Source organism: Desmodus rotundus, chromosome 4 (assembly GCF_022682495.2).
Source record: "Desmodus rotundus isolate HL8 chromosome 4, HLdesRot8A.1, whole genome shotgun sequence".
In the NCBI taxonomy this organism is placed as follows: domain Eukaryota; kingdom Metazoa; phylum Chordata; class Mammalia; order Chiroptera; family Phyllostomidae; genus Desmodus; species Desmodus rotundus.
Window position 1 is genome coordinate 68,361,620 of NC_071390.1, and position 16,341 is coordinate 68,377,960.

Consider the following 16,341-nt stretch of genomic DNA (forward strand, 5'->3'; position numbering starts at 1 on the left):
CAACCCCCACAGGTTTTTACAGTCAAAGTTTTGAGGCTTTCTTTTCCCGTGCTGGAACCCTGGGTTGCGTGGTCTGTCTCTCTCCCCAGTTGTTCCTCCCAGTTTATCCACACACAAATGTGGGACCCCAGCTGCTGCCTCTCCCATCCTCCAGCCGCTGCCTTGCCGCTTGTCCTCCCTGTCCCAGCTACCAGCCTCTGCCCCTCCTACCAGTCTGGATGACAGCTTCTTCTTTAACTCCTTGGTTTGTCTGACTTCCATACAGTTCAATTTTCTGGCAGTTCCGGGGGGGAGGGGGGGGTTGTTTTGTTTTAAATTTGTCATCATTTTTTTGGTCGTGTGAGAAAGCAAAGTGTATCTACCGACGCCTCTATCTTGGCCAGAAGTATAGTTAGTAGGTTTTCACAAAGATCCCAAAACCATACAAGTTGGGAAAAGCTAGTAATCAGATTTTTATAGAAACCAAGAGCTTTAATTTCATGGGATTCCCTCCAAAATTAATGTAATTTAACTAGGGTCTACTCCCTCAAAATCTTTGAAAATTTTTGTTATATGGAACAGTACATTTTTGTTAGCTTTATAAACCCCAATGACAAGTAACCACATTGTTTTCAAGTGACTTTGTATATGAATTCATGCATATTTGCTTTCAGTCTTCATAGTGTCTTTATTACAGTGACCCTAGCAAAGAGTAAATTGGTAATGACATACTCTTGTGCTTACTAAGGCTCATTAGAACCATTTTTTTTAAATGTTCTGTTTGTAACTAGTGACCCATTCTGGATTGAAAGGTAATTATTTACTTCATCAAGTCAAATATGGCATTTCTAGAAACCTCAAACCAGAAGCACAATTTTAAATTGTCATTAAATTTAAAAGATGGGAAATACCCAAAATTTACAAAACTATGTACATAATAAATATATGAATGGCATGGCATCTATTCAGAGTTTGCTTATTATTGCCCAACAAACCATTTCCATGTGATAAAAGTAGATGTGCTTGCTTGTTTGTGCAATTTTTGCTGAAAATGTATGCATAAGCCAGAGATCAAAAACCAGTGCAGAGATACACTCTTCCTGATCAGGAACGCATTTACCAAAGGTGTTGTACAAAGGAACCTGTTAGAGAGTTACCAAGTGTATATATACTGTCCTTCAGGGGCTTTTTCTAACCCTTTTTGTATGGAAAGCTTGGCCAAAGTGCATTGAACGTGTTCTTCATAAGAATGTATTGTATTGTACAGTTAGTCATATTGTGTTCTTATGGTAGCATTTCTCATCCTAGCATTCTTGGTTAGCCTTCAAGGAGTTCATACCAAATTTTGTGTATACATTAATTGGAAAGAGAGTCTACAGCTTTCTAAGATTATCAAAAGAAAAAATTAAGATGGTAATTTTGACCTTGCATAACTGATCCAAGGTGTTATGCTTTTATAGTTTCTGCTCATTTTTTAATGCACATTTAGTCTTACACATAGTAAAATGGTGCTTGATAAGTAGTAGCTATGGAATGAAAGTTATTTTCTTCTTCCAGACTGTTACTATGTCAGCTATTACTTCTCATAGCTTTCAGTTTACCTTTCTCTAGATCTGTTCTTCATAAACTCTGTGGTGCTGTTGCTTCAAATTTATCATTACTGCCCTGGTTGGTGGTGTGGCTCTGTGGATTGAGTGGCGGCCTGTGAACCAAAGGGTCACCGGTTCTATTCCCAGTCAGGGCTCATGCCTGGGTTGTGGGCCAGGTCCCCAGTAGGGGGCATGTGAGAGGCAACCACACATTGATGTTTCTCTCCCTCTCTTTCTTCCTCCCTTCCCATCTCTCTAAAAATAAATTTTAAAAAATCACCCTGGCTGGTGTAGATCAGTGGATGGAGGGCAAGCCTGTGAATCAAAGCATCACTGGTTTGATTCCCAGTCAGGGCACATGCCTGGGTTTCAGGCGTGTCCCCAGTAGGGGTTGCATGAGAGGCAACCACACACTGATGTTTCCCTCTCTTTCTCCCTCCCTCCTTTCCCCTCTCTCTAAAAGTAAATAAATAAAATCTTTAAAAAATACATTTATCATTACATAAGGCACACTACTACAACCCATCAAACTTACATTGAGAAGCATAGTTTTGAACAAGAATCCCTCCTAAGACCTAATGAGCATAACTGTATTATCTTGTATATTTCATTTCACTTTAAGTGTTTCTGGTGTTATAGAAAGTTTTGTTTTTGTTTGACTAAGCATAGTTGAGTTTTAGTTAATATAAGGTTTTACTTTATGTGAAAAACTAACAAATTAAAAAACATTTTGCAAGTATTCTCTCTTGAGGGGAGCTCATCTTGGTTTTTATATATTTCCTTTAGGATACAGATGAGTTTATTTTACCAACTGGAGCTAATAAAACCCGGGGAAGATTTGAACTGGCCTTCTTTACTATTGGAGGTTGTTGTATGACAGGTGAGTATAATAATTTTTTTTAACTGTCCTCAATCCAGGTAGTCAAGAGACCTAAAACAATTAGAATATTGCTTTCACATTTTTTTGAAGAATCATTATTGACATTTTTCATTCTTTCCTATTATATAAAAGTGAAAAAGAGAAGTACAGTTTTGGGGGGAGGGGTTTTAATATAAAGATGTATTACTTGGATGAATTGTTACTATGATTTACTAGGGGCTGCATTTGGGGCAATGAACGGTCTACGGCTAGGATTGAAAGAAACCCAGAACATGGCCTGGTCCAAACCAAGAAACGTACAGTAAGTCTCATGTAATCATCTGATGTAGTGATGCTTGAATATTAACCTGTACTGTGTTGGCTTGATAAGTACAACATTGAGATTACAAATTTTTAGGGTATTGATAGTCTTTTTTTTTGATCAATTTTATTTTTCTTCAAAGTAAAAGGAACTAAGTGAATCAGGTTACTGAGGCTTAAGTTTTTAAAAGGAGTGATTTTTGAGTCAGTGTCCCTCAATCAGCTGGTGCTACACCAGCCTAACTTCTCAGCTACACGTGTTTTATTTTATTATGTATTTTATTTGGTAGGCCTATATAATCTGCTTTTCAAATTGTTGAATTAGTAGTACATTATTTGGATTGTTCAGGGGCATGCAGAACCATAGGACATGGTGGTGAAATAAAAAGCACATATAAGTATTGCTAGATCTGCAATACTTGACCTGAATGTAGCTTCACTTTCCATTTCTGAAATGGAAAGCTGCCAAAAATTTAAATGAAATTTCTAGAACTCAGAGATAATTCCAAAGGAGTAAGACATTGCAGAGAAGAGAAAGTGCAATTTAAAAAGTCAGAAAGTGTACATAATGTGTATCTTCACCCTATTTAAGAAATATGACCAGCCCCTGTTTATATTTTCTTAATATGTTGTTTAATTTTGCATGTTTTTATATTTTATATGAGTGGAATTACAGTATATGTTTTTCAGTGGCTCTTGGCTGTGTGTGTATTAGGACACTTAAAACTCCATCTTTGTTATTTGTTGCTTAGCCAGCAGATGGCAGCAGGTATCTGCTAGAATTAGACCTTGGGAATCCTGAAGGCATGTCAGTTTTTTCATAGTCCTATTACTCTGTGGATCGTTGCCCTTGCTTAACTAGCCCAGATCCTTGGATGTTCTTATATTTATATTCTTAATATTTGTCCCTTATACCAATAATTTTTTTCTTTTTGAATTATGGAGAATTTGGAACATACACAAAAGTAGAATAGTACAGTGAACACCCGTGAACCATAACCTGTCCTCAACAGCCATCAACCAAGACTAATTGTGTCCCATCTCTTTCTTGTCTTCCATATTGTTATGAAACAGATCCCCAGTGTTGTATCATTAAGCATCAATTTGAAGGTAGGGGGTCTCCTAGAAAAGATGACCTTGGTTTCTTTTCTTTCTTTCTTTCTTTTTTTTTTTTTTTTTTTTTTAAGATTTCATTTCTTTTTAGAGAGAGGAAGGGAGGGAGAGAAACATTGGTTGCCTCTCACACACCCCCAACTGGGGACCTGGCAGGCAATCCAGGCATGTGCCCCATCCGGGAGTTGAACTGCGACCGTGACCTTTCAGTTTGCAGGACAATACCCAACCCACTGAGCCACACTAGTCCGGGCATCACTCTTTGTTTCATAAAACAGTAATAGTAATTTTTTATAGAGAGGTGAGTTAGTTTGCATTTTTAAAACCTTATATACCATTTTTTATATAATCATTCTTCCTAAATAGGGAGACAGCACTTAAAAATGGAAAGAAGGGAGGGTTTCAGGTTAAATAGATCTATGTAGCTTCAAAGCCTTGTTTCATTACTTACTATTTTGTGATCTTAGGTAAGGCTTAGGCTTTCTATACTTTGTGCCTTTAAGAGTTGTAGAGAGATGATTCAAGTGAGAGGTAGGTAAAGGCCCAATAAATGGAGATATATTGCCTAATTATATCCCAAAGAATTTTGCCAATTTGCAGTGGTATTAACAGTAATTAAAATTCATAGTTTTAAAAACTTGTGACAAATGTAAAAGCAGTGTTAAACTTAAAATGTAATAGTAAATATAACATTAGTAAATAATTAATTAGAAATAATATTCTGCTCCATAAACATTTTAGAATACAAATTTTTATCATTAAGCATTAAACTAGTTCTTTTTCTGTTTGTTGCTGTAATTCTATAATCTCCAGCAGTAGTCAGCTGTCCAGGCAGAATCATTGCTGTGATGGTGTTACATTGCTGGAAGAGGAATGTCCCCTCTTCTTCTTCCAGTTGCCTCCATCACTGTTCTGGTGGCAGGTGGCACTGGTGCAAGGCAGAACTGTGCTTCCCTGAGAGTGTGCTTTCTCCATGCATTCTGGTTTGCTTTTTCCTTTTCTTTGAGTATTTATTTTTAATTCTGCCTTATCTTCTGTAATATTCCATGCTTCGATTTTACTTAATATTCTAAATGTATCCTCCCCCCCCCCCCAAAAAAAACAACTTCTAAGCTAGTTTGTTCATTATAATGGCATTTTTTTATACAGATCAGTTTCTATAAACTTCTTTATAAAATAAATTTCAGGCTGTCATTGAAAGCCTTTATGTGTTTGATACATATGTAACGATTTTATATATTTTATGAGAAATTTCCTTACTGGTTGCTCAAAAAGATTGGAGATTTTAACCTACCTTCATTTATATTTCTATAAAGTAAAAGTCATCCTTACTGAATTCTGAGGAGGTGCTAAGTTTTTTAATGAACAAACCTGGGAATTGAGTTTATAGTTTTTAAATAGCTGCGAGTATGCTTTTTCAAATTACTAGAGAAATAATGATTCTAAATAGAGATTCTTTGTCTTTCTGCCCTTGTAGGATTTTGAACATGGTGACCAGGCAAGGGGCACTTTGGGCTAATACTCTAGGTTCTTTGGGTAAGTAGAGATTTCTCTTGATAATAAATTATTAATGCAAAGAACAAATATACACATAACATGAACAATTTGATAAACCAAAAATTTTTAAATCCTAGTATATTAAAAAATAATGTTTAAATCCACTCTTGTCGGCAGTATAGCTACTACTTAGAAAAGACCAGAAACTACATAAAATAATCCCAGGTGCTAATACCATCTTGTATATCATTTCTGAATGTTTTAAATCTTTTAAAACCCTAAATACTCTCCTGTTCATGCAAGACACCAAATAAAGTCATGTTTTAAAAAAATGAAATCCAAATAATGTAGGTCCTAGGCAAATGGCTTTGTATGTTAGGAAGGTTAAGACCCTGTAGTTAAATATAATAGGTGAATTCCAGCCCTCTTGCTCTGTTTTCTAAGGCTGGTTCAGCACTCTGTTTACCTGAGTAGATTTCCCAGACTTGATTGCCACAGTTTCAGTAGGGGCTTTTGTCAAGATGATGAAAGCATTTGTAGTTTTTGTTTGTTTGTTTGTTTTTTTTTAAAGCATTTGCAGTTCTAAGCAAGGGGAAGTTATTAGTAACATTTAGGGCCCAGTGCTTTCCTACTATATTACTGACTCTTTATTCATGACCTAAAATAAACCTACTTGTTTGTGGCACTTAATGCCCTGACTTCCACAGTTTTCTTTATAACTTAGTGGAAAGCCTGAAAATCTTTTAAATATGGCAGATTAAGTAAGGGGAAAATGTAGGCATCTATTGAAAGACAGAAAAGGCCTTAGTTGACACAGTAATATCCTAGCCTTGTTATAAATTTGAAAGTAGTACATTTTCACACTATGAAGTCAGGCTCGCATTTGGAGTCCTAGTAAATGGCAGCTTCCATATGTTGCCCATTTCCCCATTGCCCCCACCCTCCACACAGAGCCACCCTCCTCACACATCCACCCTCCTTTGCTCTGTTTGATTGTTTGTATACCTAGAGTAATCACCCATCCTATTCTACCTGGAACTTTCTCAGTTTTAGCACTGAAGGTCCCACGTACCAGGAAACCCTCAGTTCTGGACACATTGGGATGCCCAGTCACACTATGTGTTCCCTTTGCAATGTGATTTATCACAATGTTCTACTCAAGTTCAATTTCAGTTAAATAAGTCGAAACAGGAAGAAAAGCCTTTATGAAACTATAAAAACTCACAGAGTATTTGTAAGGCTGATCTTGGTATAATGTTGAAGAGTCAAATGTGGCAATTTTGAGAACAGGTAAGGAAAAGGATTAATGCAGCGATTTTCAACCAGTGTGCCACAAAAGTTTTTAAAGCTTGCAATACTTGACTATTTAGTCAGGAGCACTGACCTCTTTTCGCTTAGATTGTCAAATTTAAAAATGACAGCCAACACAACAGTAGCTCTCTGGTGTGAATGAATCAAAATTATACACTTTTTTGTCAGGTCAGTAAAAAATATATTTTTTGGTGTGCTGCGGAATTTTCATTTATGTGTGCCGTGAGATGAAAAAGGTTGAAAATCGCTAGATTAATGCATTCATGGATAATAGAAATCTTTAGAGTCATAGGGAGGGGGGAAGATCTTGTTAAAACTAAATAGTACTAGTTTCATAGTTTTTACACATTCGGGAATCAAACTTCACCTTTTTCTTTTTTAGTTATATTTTTATTACAATAGAAATACATGTCTTTTTGTTTCTAAATCCAAAGTATAGCTATTATAAATAAAATACAAGTGAAAATTAAAGATATTCTTCCTGGGACTCCTCTGTGGTACTTTCCATGAATAGCTACTATTAATATTTCTTCTGAATCTTTCCAAACATTATTTTTGCTTATTCAGAGTCATAATCATGTGCCTGCTTTACATATTAGCTCATCCTCCTTTTTAAGTAAGTATAGTATGCCATCTTGATCACTCTTTATATATACCTTTGAATACTTACAGGATGATGTCTGTAGGATGTCTGTCTGATGTCTGATGACTGACTTGCAATCAGTTTTTTCATTACTACTGATCAGTTCCATTTCCCCTATAGCTTTGCTTTATAGTGCATTTGGTGTCATCATTGAGAAAACACGAGGTGCAGAAGATGACCTCAATACAGTAGCAGCTGGAACCATGACGGGCATGTTGTATAAATGTACAGGTAGGAAATAGCGAAGAGAGAGCTGTCTCTTTGTACACTTGAAGTGTGCTTTTTATTCATAGTTTGCAAAAAGAAACTTGATGCATTTTTTTCCAGTATCACCTAGTGTTCTCAGAAACCTGGTGATTATTTTAGGGTTTTCGTTTGTATGTTTATTTGTTTTTTAGTTTTGGTAAAATATGTATAACATAAAATTGATCATCTACACCATATATTAAGTATACAGTTCAGTAATGTTATATTTACATTGTTGTGCAACCTATCTCCAGAACTTCGTTTTGCAAAACTGAAACTCTACTCATTAAACAACTCCCTACTTCTCCCTTGAGCCCCTGGGAGCCACTATTTTGCTTTGTATCTGAAATTGACTACTTTAGGTACCTCCCGTAAGTGGAATCATGCAGTCTTTATCCTTTTGTGACTGGCTTATTTAATTTAGCACAGTGTCCTCAAGTTTCATCCATGTTGTGTCATGATTGTTTCCTTTCTAAGGCCAAATAGTACTCCATTGTACATATATGCCACATTTTGTTTATCCATTCATCTCTCAATGGACACTTGGGTTGCTTCCACCTTTGGCTGCCTTAAACAATACTGTTACAAATGAACATTGGTAAACTAAATACCATTTAATTTTGAAAAAATAAAGCCCTAAGGAATCAGAATGGTCTGGATGAAGATCAAAACCAAATTCTCCTCTAAAATGGATAAATAATAAACATTTACTGAATTATGACTATACTCTCAATAATAAATAATTAATTTCATTTAATACACCTTGAAGTGATAATCACACCCCACTTTTATAGATGAGCACAGTATTAAGATGACGTTTTTCAAAATGCCATATAAGCAGTGATAGCCCCAAATTTTTCATCACATTTTAGTTTTAAATAGTTTAATTAAACTGCATAAGTCCTATACTCCTGCCTCTGAAAAGCACTTTTATTTGCTTGATTGCTTTCTTATGTATTAGACACTTCATTAACTGTAATTCTGTTTTTTTAGGAATTCCTCTATCATATATAGACATTTTTGCTTAATTTTTACTAGAAACAAAGTCTCACATGATTATAAAGTCCAAGTTTTCCTAACATAGAGTGAGAGACTTTTCTATATTGAAAATAAATTACATTTGGAATTTTATCCCTAAGAGCTCACAAAACTTCTTGCAACATGTATGGGGTGTGTTGACACAACAAACAGAGCTCCCAAGTGGAATATGTCCGTGAAATGTTGTCTTGGCATCGAAAAGTCTTGTTGTAAACCTAAAAATAATTTTCACATTGAAAGTCAATAGGATCAGACAAAAAAATTTTAAATTTTAATTGGCAGCACAAAGGTGACACTCAGCCAGCAATGATTCAGGTGGCACTTTTTTTTTTTTAAGATTTATTTTTTAGAAACAAATTTGTGTGAGAGAAACATCAGTAGGCTGCCTCTTGTTTACCCCCTACTGGGGAGCCTGGGGACCTAACCAGGAATCAAACCAGAGACTTTTCACTCCGTGGGGTAATACTCAACCAACTGAGAGCCACACTCGTCAGAGCGGCCCAAACTATGTTTTAAATGACCATTTAATTTTTAAAAAACAGCAGATTTCACAAAAATCTGGAATTCCAGCTTCTTTTGAGTAAGTGGAATACACCAAGCTCCATTGAAAGGTGTCAAATGACTGGAGCAGAGTGGGCAGCTGCTTCTACCCCAGTAGATGGGCACTGAAGCTCCAGCTGGGTCTCCACCATTCCCTATTTTCTTACTCAGTGTAAGCCATTATGGCATTTCCTGTGTTAGGAGCAGTTCTGAGTATAGGAATGCAAGTTATCATCTAAGTTAAGACATTATGCATATTTAAAAGATAGGAAAGGTTAAATATTGATATTATCAAAAGAAATGGGAGCCTTGCTTTCTGTGTCAAGAACTTCCTTGCAGTAATAGCTTGTGTCAGCTTCAACGTAAATTATGTAAGAGAAAGCCCTTGGCTCAGAAGAGAAAAAGCGAAAGAAAAAGATGATCCATTAACTCTGTCAGGTGATTAAGCTGATTGCAGTTTCCATTAAGTTGTGGAACACAGAGGAAGTAAATAATCTGCTGAACCACAATCCAGCATTGCTTCATAGTTCCTGGCTCAGAACATCAAAGTCACCCTAACAAAGGCAAATTGGAGTCTTGTTGATTTCTGGTTTGGGATAAACTTAAGAAGACAAAGCACAGAATTATGAATTTGACATGAATACAAAATGTAACTTCAACTTTCAGATTTGGAAGAGTTTGGGCACTTAGTCTAGAGCCACTATAAACTGTTAAGGAAAAAACTAAAAAACAAATAATTTTACATTAGACCTGGCTGGTGTGGCTCAGTAGATTGAGCGCCAGCTTGTGAACTGAAGAGATCACTGGTTCAATTTCCGGTCTGGGCACATACCTGGGTTGCATGCAGGCCAGGTCCCATCCCCAGTGGGGGTTTGCGAGAGGCAACCAAGTGATGTTTCTCTCACACATCAATGTTTTTTTCTCCCTGTCTTTCTCTCTCTTTTCTCCTCTTTCCAAAAATAAGTAAAATCTTTTTTTTTTTTTAAGAATTTTACATTTAGGGAATGGCTAATTCCTAACTGACCTAAAATATTCCAATCCCCAGTGTACTCTTTAAAAATAGAAATTTTTAAAAAGAGTTTAGAATGAAAGTATTATGATGTAATGTAGACACTTTAGTACAAAAGTAGTACTTTCCAGCTGCTTAGTAGAAAGAGAAATTATGAAGGAAAATACCACATGAGAAAATGTGTTGTCAGACCAAAAAGAGGCTAAAGGTTTTTAAGTAATAGTTCTGATACGATTCTAGTTTAGGCCTAATGCTTACTTAATGAACTAGGTAAATATTCCCTAGAAGGCATGAGATGTCACTATTAGATTTCCTATGGTGTATGAAAGTCTGTTTAATAATGACTAGTATTCTACCAGAACAAGAACGGCTATAGTTTTCCTATCATCTATAAACTTAGCAATGTTTAAGACACCTGGTCACTTATCTTCAGAACAAGGCCTCAAACCAAGGCATGGGCTCCCCTTCCCACTCACAAAAAATCCCTGATCTGTTAATCCTATTCCTTCCATAAGAAAGTCATCTTATAAAAGCAAACTAAGTAAAAGTAACAAGATATACAAATCCAAGTTATCAAATTAAGTGATTGTCATTGGTGTTATTGTTAATAGGTAATATTTATCCATGAGTGCAAGGCTTTCAAAAATAAATTCTGTATGTAAAAAGGAGCCTTTTGATGACTTCTTTATTTCTATTGCTAGCATCAACATTCTTCTAGTAAGTAAAAATGCATATAACATATAAATTAGGCAGACGGCTGTCATAATATATAAAACATTTCAACAAGTCACTTAAACCAACAACCCACTAAAAAATGGAGTTAGGATATGACAAAAAAATACAAATGATTGCTAAATGATAGAAGCTGTTCAGTCTCACAGGCAACCAGGGAAAAGCAAAATAAGACATTAAGATAATATTTTTTAACCAACTAGCTTAATTAATTAAGGTGATGGTAGATGACATTTAATATTGGCAAAAGATAAGTGCTTTGAAGGGCAATTTGGCATTAGTTATTAATATTTGAAATATGTAGATTCTTTGCTCAAGTAATCTCTAACATTCAGCAGTTTATTCTATAGCAAACTAAGGCATACATGCAAAACTCTGTGCCAAGACATTTGAGACTGTCTTCAAGGAGAAGGTGATATTTGAACAAACACCAACAGATGAGGGAATGTGTGATATGAATCTGGAGGGAGTGACTTAGATAAGGGTAATAGCACAATCAAAGGCCCTAAAGTGGGAATCAAAGGCATTAGGAAGAGTAGTAGAATCCGGAGCCAAAAAACTTGCAAGGAACTAAATCATGGAAAAGATAGAGCTTCATAGGCCACAGTAAAGAATTTGGCTTAACAGGGCATCAGTTAATCTTACCTCCTAAGTACTGGCATTTCTATTTATTCATAAGCCTTATATTGTGTATTATAACTTCCAAAGAATTAAACTTTCACCCTTTTCCTTGAATACAAAGTTTATACCAGCAGATGTTCACTCAGGGTTGAAAAACCCTCTAGATCTTCTGTAAGATTCTCAAAGAGGGTCTGGGACACTCCCTATTACCTACAGAAAAACCACCACCAAAAAGAGTAAGGATCTGGTGAAAAATAGTACTAAAAGGACACAGTAATGTAGGGAGTCAAAAACAACAGATAGTATTTTAGTGTGTTTAGTCTTGCATGGAAGAACTGGGATTATTGCAAGGAAGAGATGGATGGGACTGTGGTGAGGGAAGCACAGCAAATTTAGCCACCATGCTGTTCAAAGTCACACATTGCTACCACTGTAACAAAGTAAAGAAAAAACAAGGAAGCAGGAAACAGCCTTCTAGTGACTCAGTCACCTTTGATTTTTACCTTTTTGTCGTTGTCCCCTCTTTTCATCCATTGCGAAGTTTATCACCTATTCTCTGAGGTGAGGCCCTTATCACAAAACCTGGACTTCTCTAGCAGTATTTTTCATTGATCATTTTGACTTTAGGCTTTGTCCTCAATTCCATTTTAGCTGCTCACTATTTCTGGCTTAATCTTTCTCAAGGTAGATTCTAATTCTAATATTCCCTGTCCAAAAACCTTTGGACGACAGTGACGACACACTGCCTTTCAACCTAAATTTAAACTTCTCACCTTAGTCTTCCATGCTCTGGTCCTAATCTATGTTTCCAAACATTTCTCCCATACCTTCCTTGTACATATCATATGACCAAACAGATAAATTTGAAATCCAGTCCATCCTTAAGGCCCAGCTCAACTTATTACTCCTTTCAAGATATTTGATTGTTCCTTTCTCACTTTTGTGGTGAAAGAGACAATGGGCTTTGGAGTCAGACAGGTTTGCCTAGCACTAGATCACTAAACATTTGTGTGAACAAGACAGTAACTTGTCTGAATTTCAGTTTCTTTGTTTATACAACAAAAGTGACCTCTCTTCCCTTTATAGACATGTAAATGAGGTAACCAGTTACTTCCTTTCTGCGGTGAGCACATTTGTACAACTTAAGACTTAACGGTTTTCATAGTAGGAAGTCAAAAGACAACCTCTAACATTGAAAAATCAAGAAATAGCAAGGTAATCATGTTCTTTAAAATCATAAAGGTAAAGAACAAAGAATTAGGGAACTGGGAATTAGGGTGAGGATGGGGAGCACACCAGACTGTTGTGCATCACAAAAATCTTGATTTTGACAAGATTTTTTGTCTTTGACAAGATTTGTCTTGGACTACTTTGATAAAAGTAAAATGAGTAATATTTATCAACATAATAAAACTTAAATTAAGCATTAGCCTGGGAAGGGGAGTGGGGAGATACTTTGCAAGATGAAGGTTCCCTGGAGATGGATGGTGATGATGGTAACACAGTAGTGCCAATGTACTTAATGCTACTGATCTGCATACTTAAAATGTTAAATATCATGTTAGGTGTGTTTTACCATAATTTTTAAAAATAAATTTAACAAAAATTTAAGTTCAATAGTGCAAAAAGATGTGAATGGTGTTTAATAGCCATCCCTGTGTAGATTAGGCTAATCCTGTAAAGCAGGGGCCACCAGTTCCTCTTTGCGAGATGTCTGTCCATTCCCTATGTTTTACATTTTTTAAAGTTAAAATTTTAAATCTTATGGAAGTGCTTCATAATAGCCCTTGATCCCTCAAAGCCTAAAATACTTATTTTCTGGCCACTTTAAGAAAAATTTGCCAATTCCTGCTCTGAAGAAATTGGCAGATCGTTGTGTAAGGTCTGCCACTAACCTCTCTGCCTCACAAAAGGCATTTAAATAATTTGAACCTCATTTCCCCAAACTTAAGAGGTGATATTTGCCCTTTCCAGGAGAGTTGTGTAAGGATCCAAAAGATAGAAAGTAAAACTGAAACACAGGTCTCGAGCTTGTTGTGAACTGTTTCATTTTGGTCAAAGTATTTGAAAGCCTTACTGTTCCCAGGGAGGCTTATTTGATTGCTGAAAACTAGTATGAAAACTGGCAGAAACAGTTTGGCTATTTCCAAACCAGTAGACAGACTTCAGAGCCCTGTGGTTTTTTTGTTGTTGGTTTGTTTGTTTGTTGTTGTTGTTGTTGTTGAGCCCTGTGGTTTTTAATTTACTAAAGGTCCAAGGGAATAAGTCTAAATGTTTGGTCCCAGGAAATAGTATCTGCAACTTACTGTTTTCAGTTATATGCCTTCCATCATTTTTCAACTAATAAACAGTGAGGCCATCTTAACTTTTGTTTTGGGTTGAATCAGAACAAATTAGAGTATTAAATTTTTATAACTTGTTTGCTTATTACACTCAGAAAAGTTAGGTCTATTAACTGAGCCATAGTGATGTTCTTACAGATAGCTTAGCTTTTATTCTGCACTTTGTAGTTCTTTTCTATTTTAAGAGTTAAGTCTAATTATAGTTCATTTTCTTTTTTATTGACCTATCAGGTCAAAAATACAAGGTAGATCCTTATTAAACTGAACTGATTGTTTTAAATATTATTTCACACACACTGAATACAGTTGCAAATTCAACTGTAATGTCTAGTCTTAACCAAGATGATACAAAGATCTGGACTTCAAGGAGATACCTCCTATTTGAATATTTTTGATGTTTCTGATCCCACCACACACACACATATTTGACATCTATTTAGAGATGATGTAAGCAGTTTCTGTATGGATCTGTTTGAGAGAGATAAATAGGGCATTTCATAGTGGAAACCTAAGCAGGTTAGCTATCAGAACTCTTCAGACTTCAGAGGCTCTTGGAAGGAGTAGCCCTTTAATCTGTCAGCTGAAGCCATCTGGCAAGGTGTCATTGCAGAAATGATTGGCTTGAATTGAACTGGGCAACATCACTGAATTTCACAGAATTTAATGTCTCCTACCTCTCTCTGGTAGGTAATCACTGGACCACAGCTGCATTCCCTTTGCTTTCCCAAAACAACTTAAAACAGATACTCCATAGGTACAGTATAGGCTACCTGAAGTTTATGGTCCCTATCTGTTTGTAAGAGATCAAGTATTTATTAAAAGTTTGAGTACCCCCATTTGTCTTAGCAGATTTAGGTAGTATCTGTAGTTAATTGGTTGGAACAGTTTTGTTTCTGCATTTTAAACAGAACATTTATTGTTAATCCGTAAATGTTTTTTAACTAGTGCAACGATGCCAAGAGCCTCATTGCTCAATATTTGTAATAGAATATTGTCTGACACATCAGTGTGGGAAGGTGGAACGAGAGAGTTGGTACTTCATCAGCACTAACTCAAAGCTTCATTATAATCATCTTATCACCACTACTTGAGTCTTCCAAGTTAATATTTTGACAGCCTGTAGAGTCCAAAGGTTAATACTGTTTCCAAAGAGGCCGTGGCCTTGTTTATATATTGCTTTAGGTCTAAACTGTTAGGACTAGCAAGAAATTACTGATCTGGCTGGGACTTCAATGGTAATAAGCCTAAGATCTTTTATAATAGTATTATTAAGAACAAGTCTGATTGAGAAAAGTCAAACTGTTAATGCTGAAGTTAAAGATCTTATTATAAATATAAAATACAGTATGTATATTAAACAAGTCTTTTAGGGACTTTGTCTCCTGATTGGTTTCTTGTATTTCTTTTAAAATTTTTACTCTCCTGTTTGGGACAGAGTATTTATAAAAATGAATGGTTATGTCTCAATTCCGATACTCTTATTTTTAATCCACTGATGTTAGGACACTATGCAATACAAATCTTATTTTTTTCTCTCTCAGGTGGTCTTCGAGGGGTAGCACGAGGTGGTCTAGCAGGACTAACACTTACTAGCCTCTATGCACTATATAATAACTGGGAACACATGAAAGGCTCCTTGCTTCAACAGTCACTCTGAAGATTTTGCCAGCCTGCAAATGGAGGACACTTTAGTAGTTATCCAGATCAATTTGAGTTAATGTAGAGTTCTCTTATACCTACAATTAGGTTGAAAAATTGTGCAGATACCGATTTGCTGTGATGAAGATTGTTGACCAGACTGGTCTCCTTCCAGCCTTTAGAATTGAAGCCAAAACCCTTTGGTGACTGAGTAATATGGTTCTCTTTGAAGATCTTGCGCCTGTTCTCTTTCCTACCTGCTGAACGGAAAACTGCTTACTCCCATCATTTGGTTCCTTCTTATCAATACCATATCACCATGTTTGTTCCTTTGATGATCAAAAACTGTAATGTTGCCCTGCATTCCCAATAAAGGGTAAAAACAGAACCAAAGTCCACTCCAATGTAAACATAATGGGTGTGTCTATTTAAAAGCATCTTTCTGGGTTTAAAGTGAAACTTACTCTCGGCATTTTTTTCTACCCCAGCTAGGCTAAAACATGTTTTCACATTTGTGTTAAAGGGTTACTGGTGGCATTAATAGCTAGGTTAAGATTTTCCTCCTACAGAGTTGACACTAAACCTTAAGATAGTTTAGATTAAACATAATACCACTAGAATAACCTGCTAGAACAATCTATCTGGCAATCATGCTTAAGTCTGTATGCATTAACCCCCTTACTGGGGATAATTAGGGAGGGAAAAAAAGATGAAATAAACAAGAGCTTTTAAGTTTTTAAGGAAGCCTTGGGAAAGCTAAAGGAAATAAGGGCAAGTTACTTCTGTTTTGTCCTCTATGAAACAGTAAAATTGCACTGCAGGTTATACAAACACATAAATGCTAAACAACTGGTGGTTATGAT

At 35.9% G+C, this 16,341-nt stretch overlaps 1 protein-coding gene and 1 non-coding gene across 2 annotated transcripts in view; both read left to right on the top strand.

The window, feature by feature from the left end:
- Positions 1-15,863, top strand: part of TIMM23 (translocase of inner mitochondrial membrane 23) — a 28,279-nt gene extending 12,416 nt beyond the window's left edge. Inside the window, exons 3-7 of the mRNA XM_024561439.4 lie at positions 2,355-2,448; positions 2,665-2,749; positions 5,339-5,397; positions 7,433-7,543; positions 15,382-15,863. Of these exons, the coding sequence (XP_024417207.1) occupies positions 2,355-2,448; positions 2,665-2,749; positions 5,339-5,397; positions 7,433-7,543; positions 15,382-15,497 (465 nt within the window). The 3' untranslated portion in view covers positions 15,498-15,863. The remainder of the gene's footprint in view (positions 1-2,354; positions 2,449-2,664; positions 2,750-5,338; positions 5,398-7,432; positions 7,544-15,381) is intronic.
- LOC112305701 (small nucleolar RNA SNORA74) lies at positions 4,670-4,876 on the top strand. The gene has a single exon (XR_002974856.1). It is a non-coding gene; the product is annotated as a small nucleolar RNA SNORA74 (small nucleolar RNA).
- Positions 15,864-16,341: the final 478 nt, after the last annotated feature.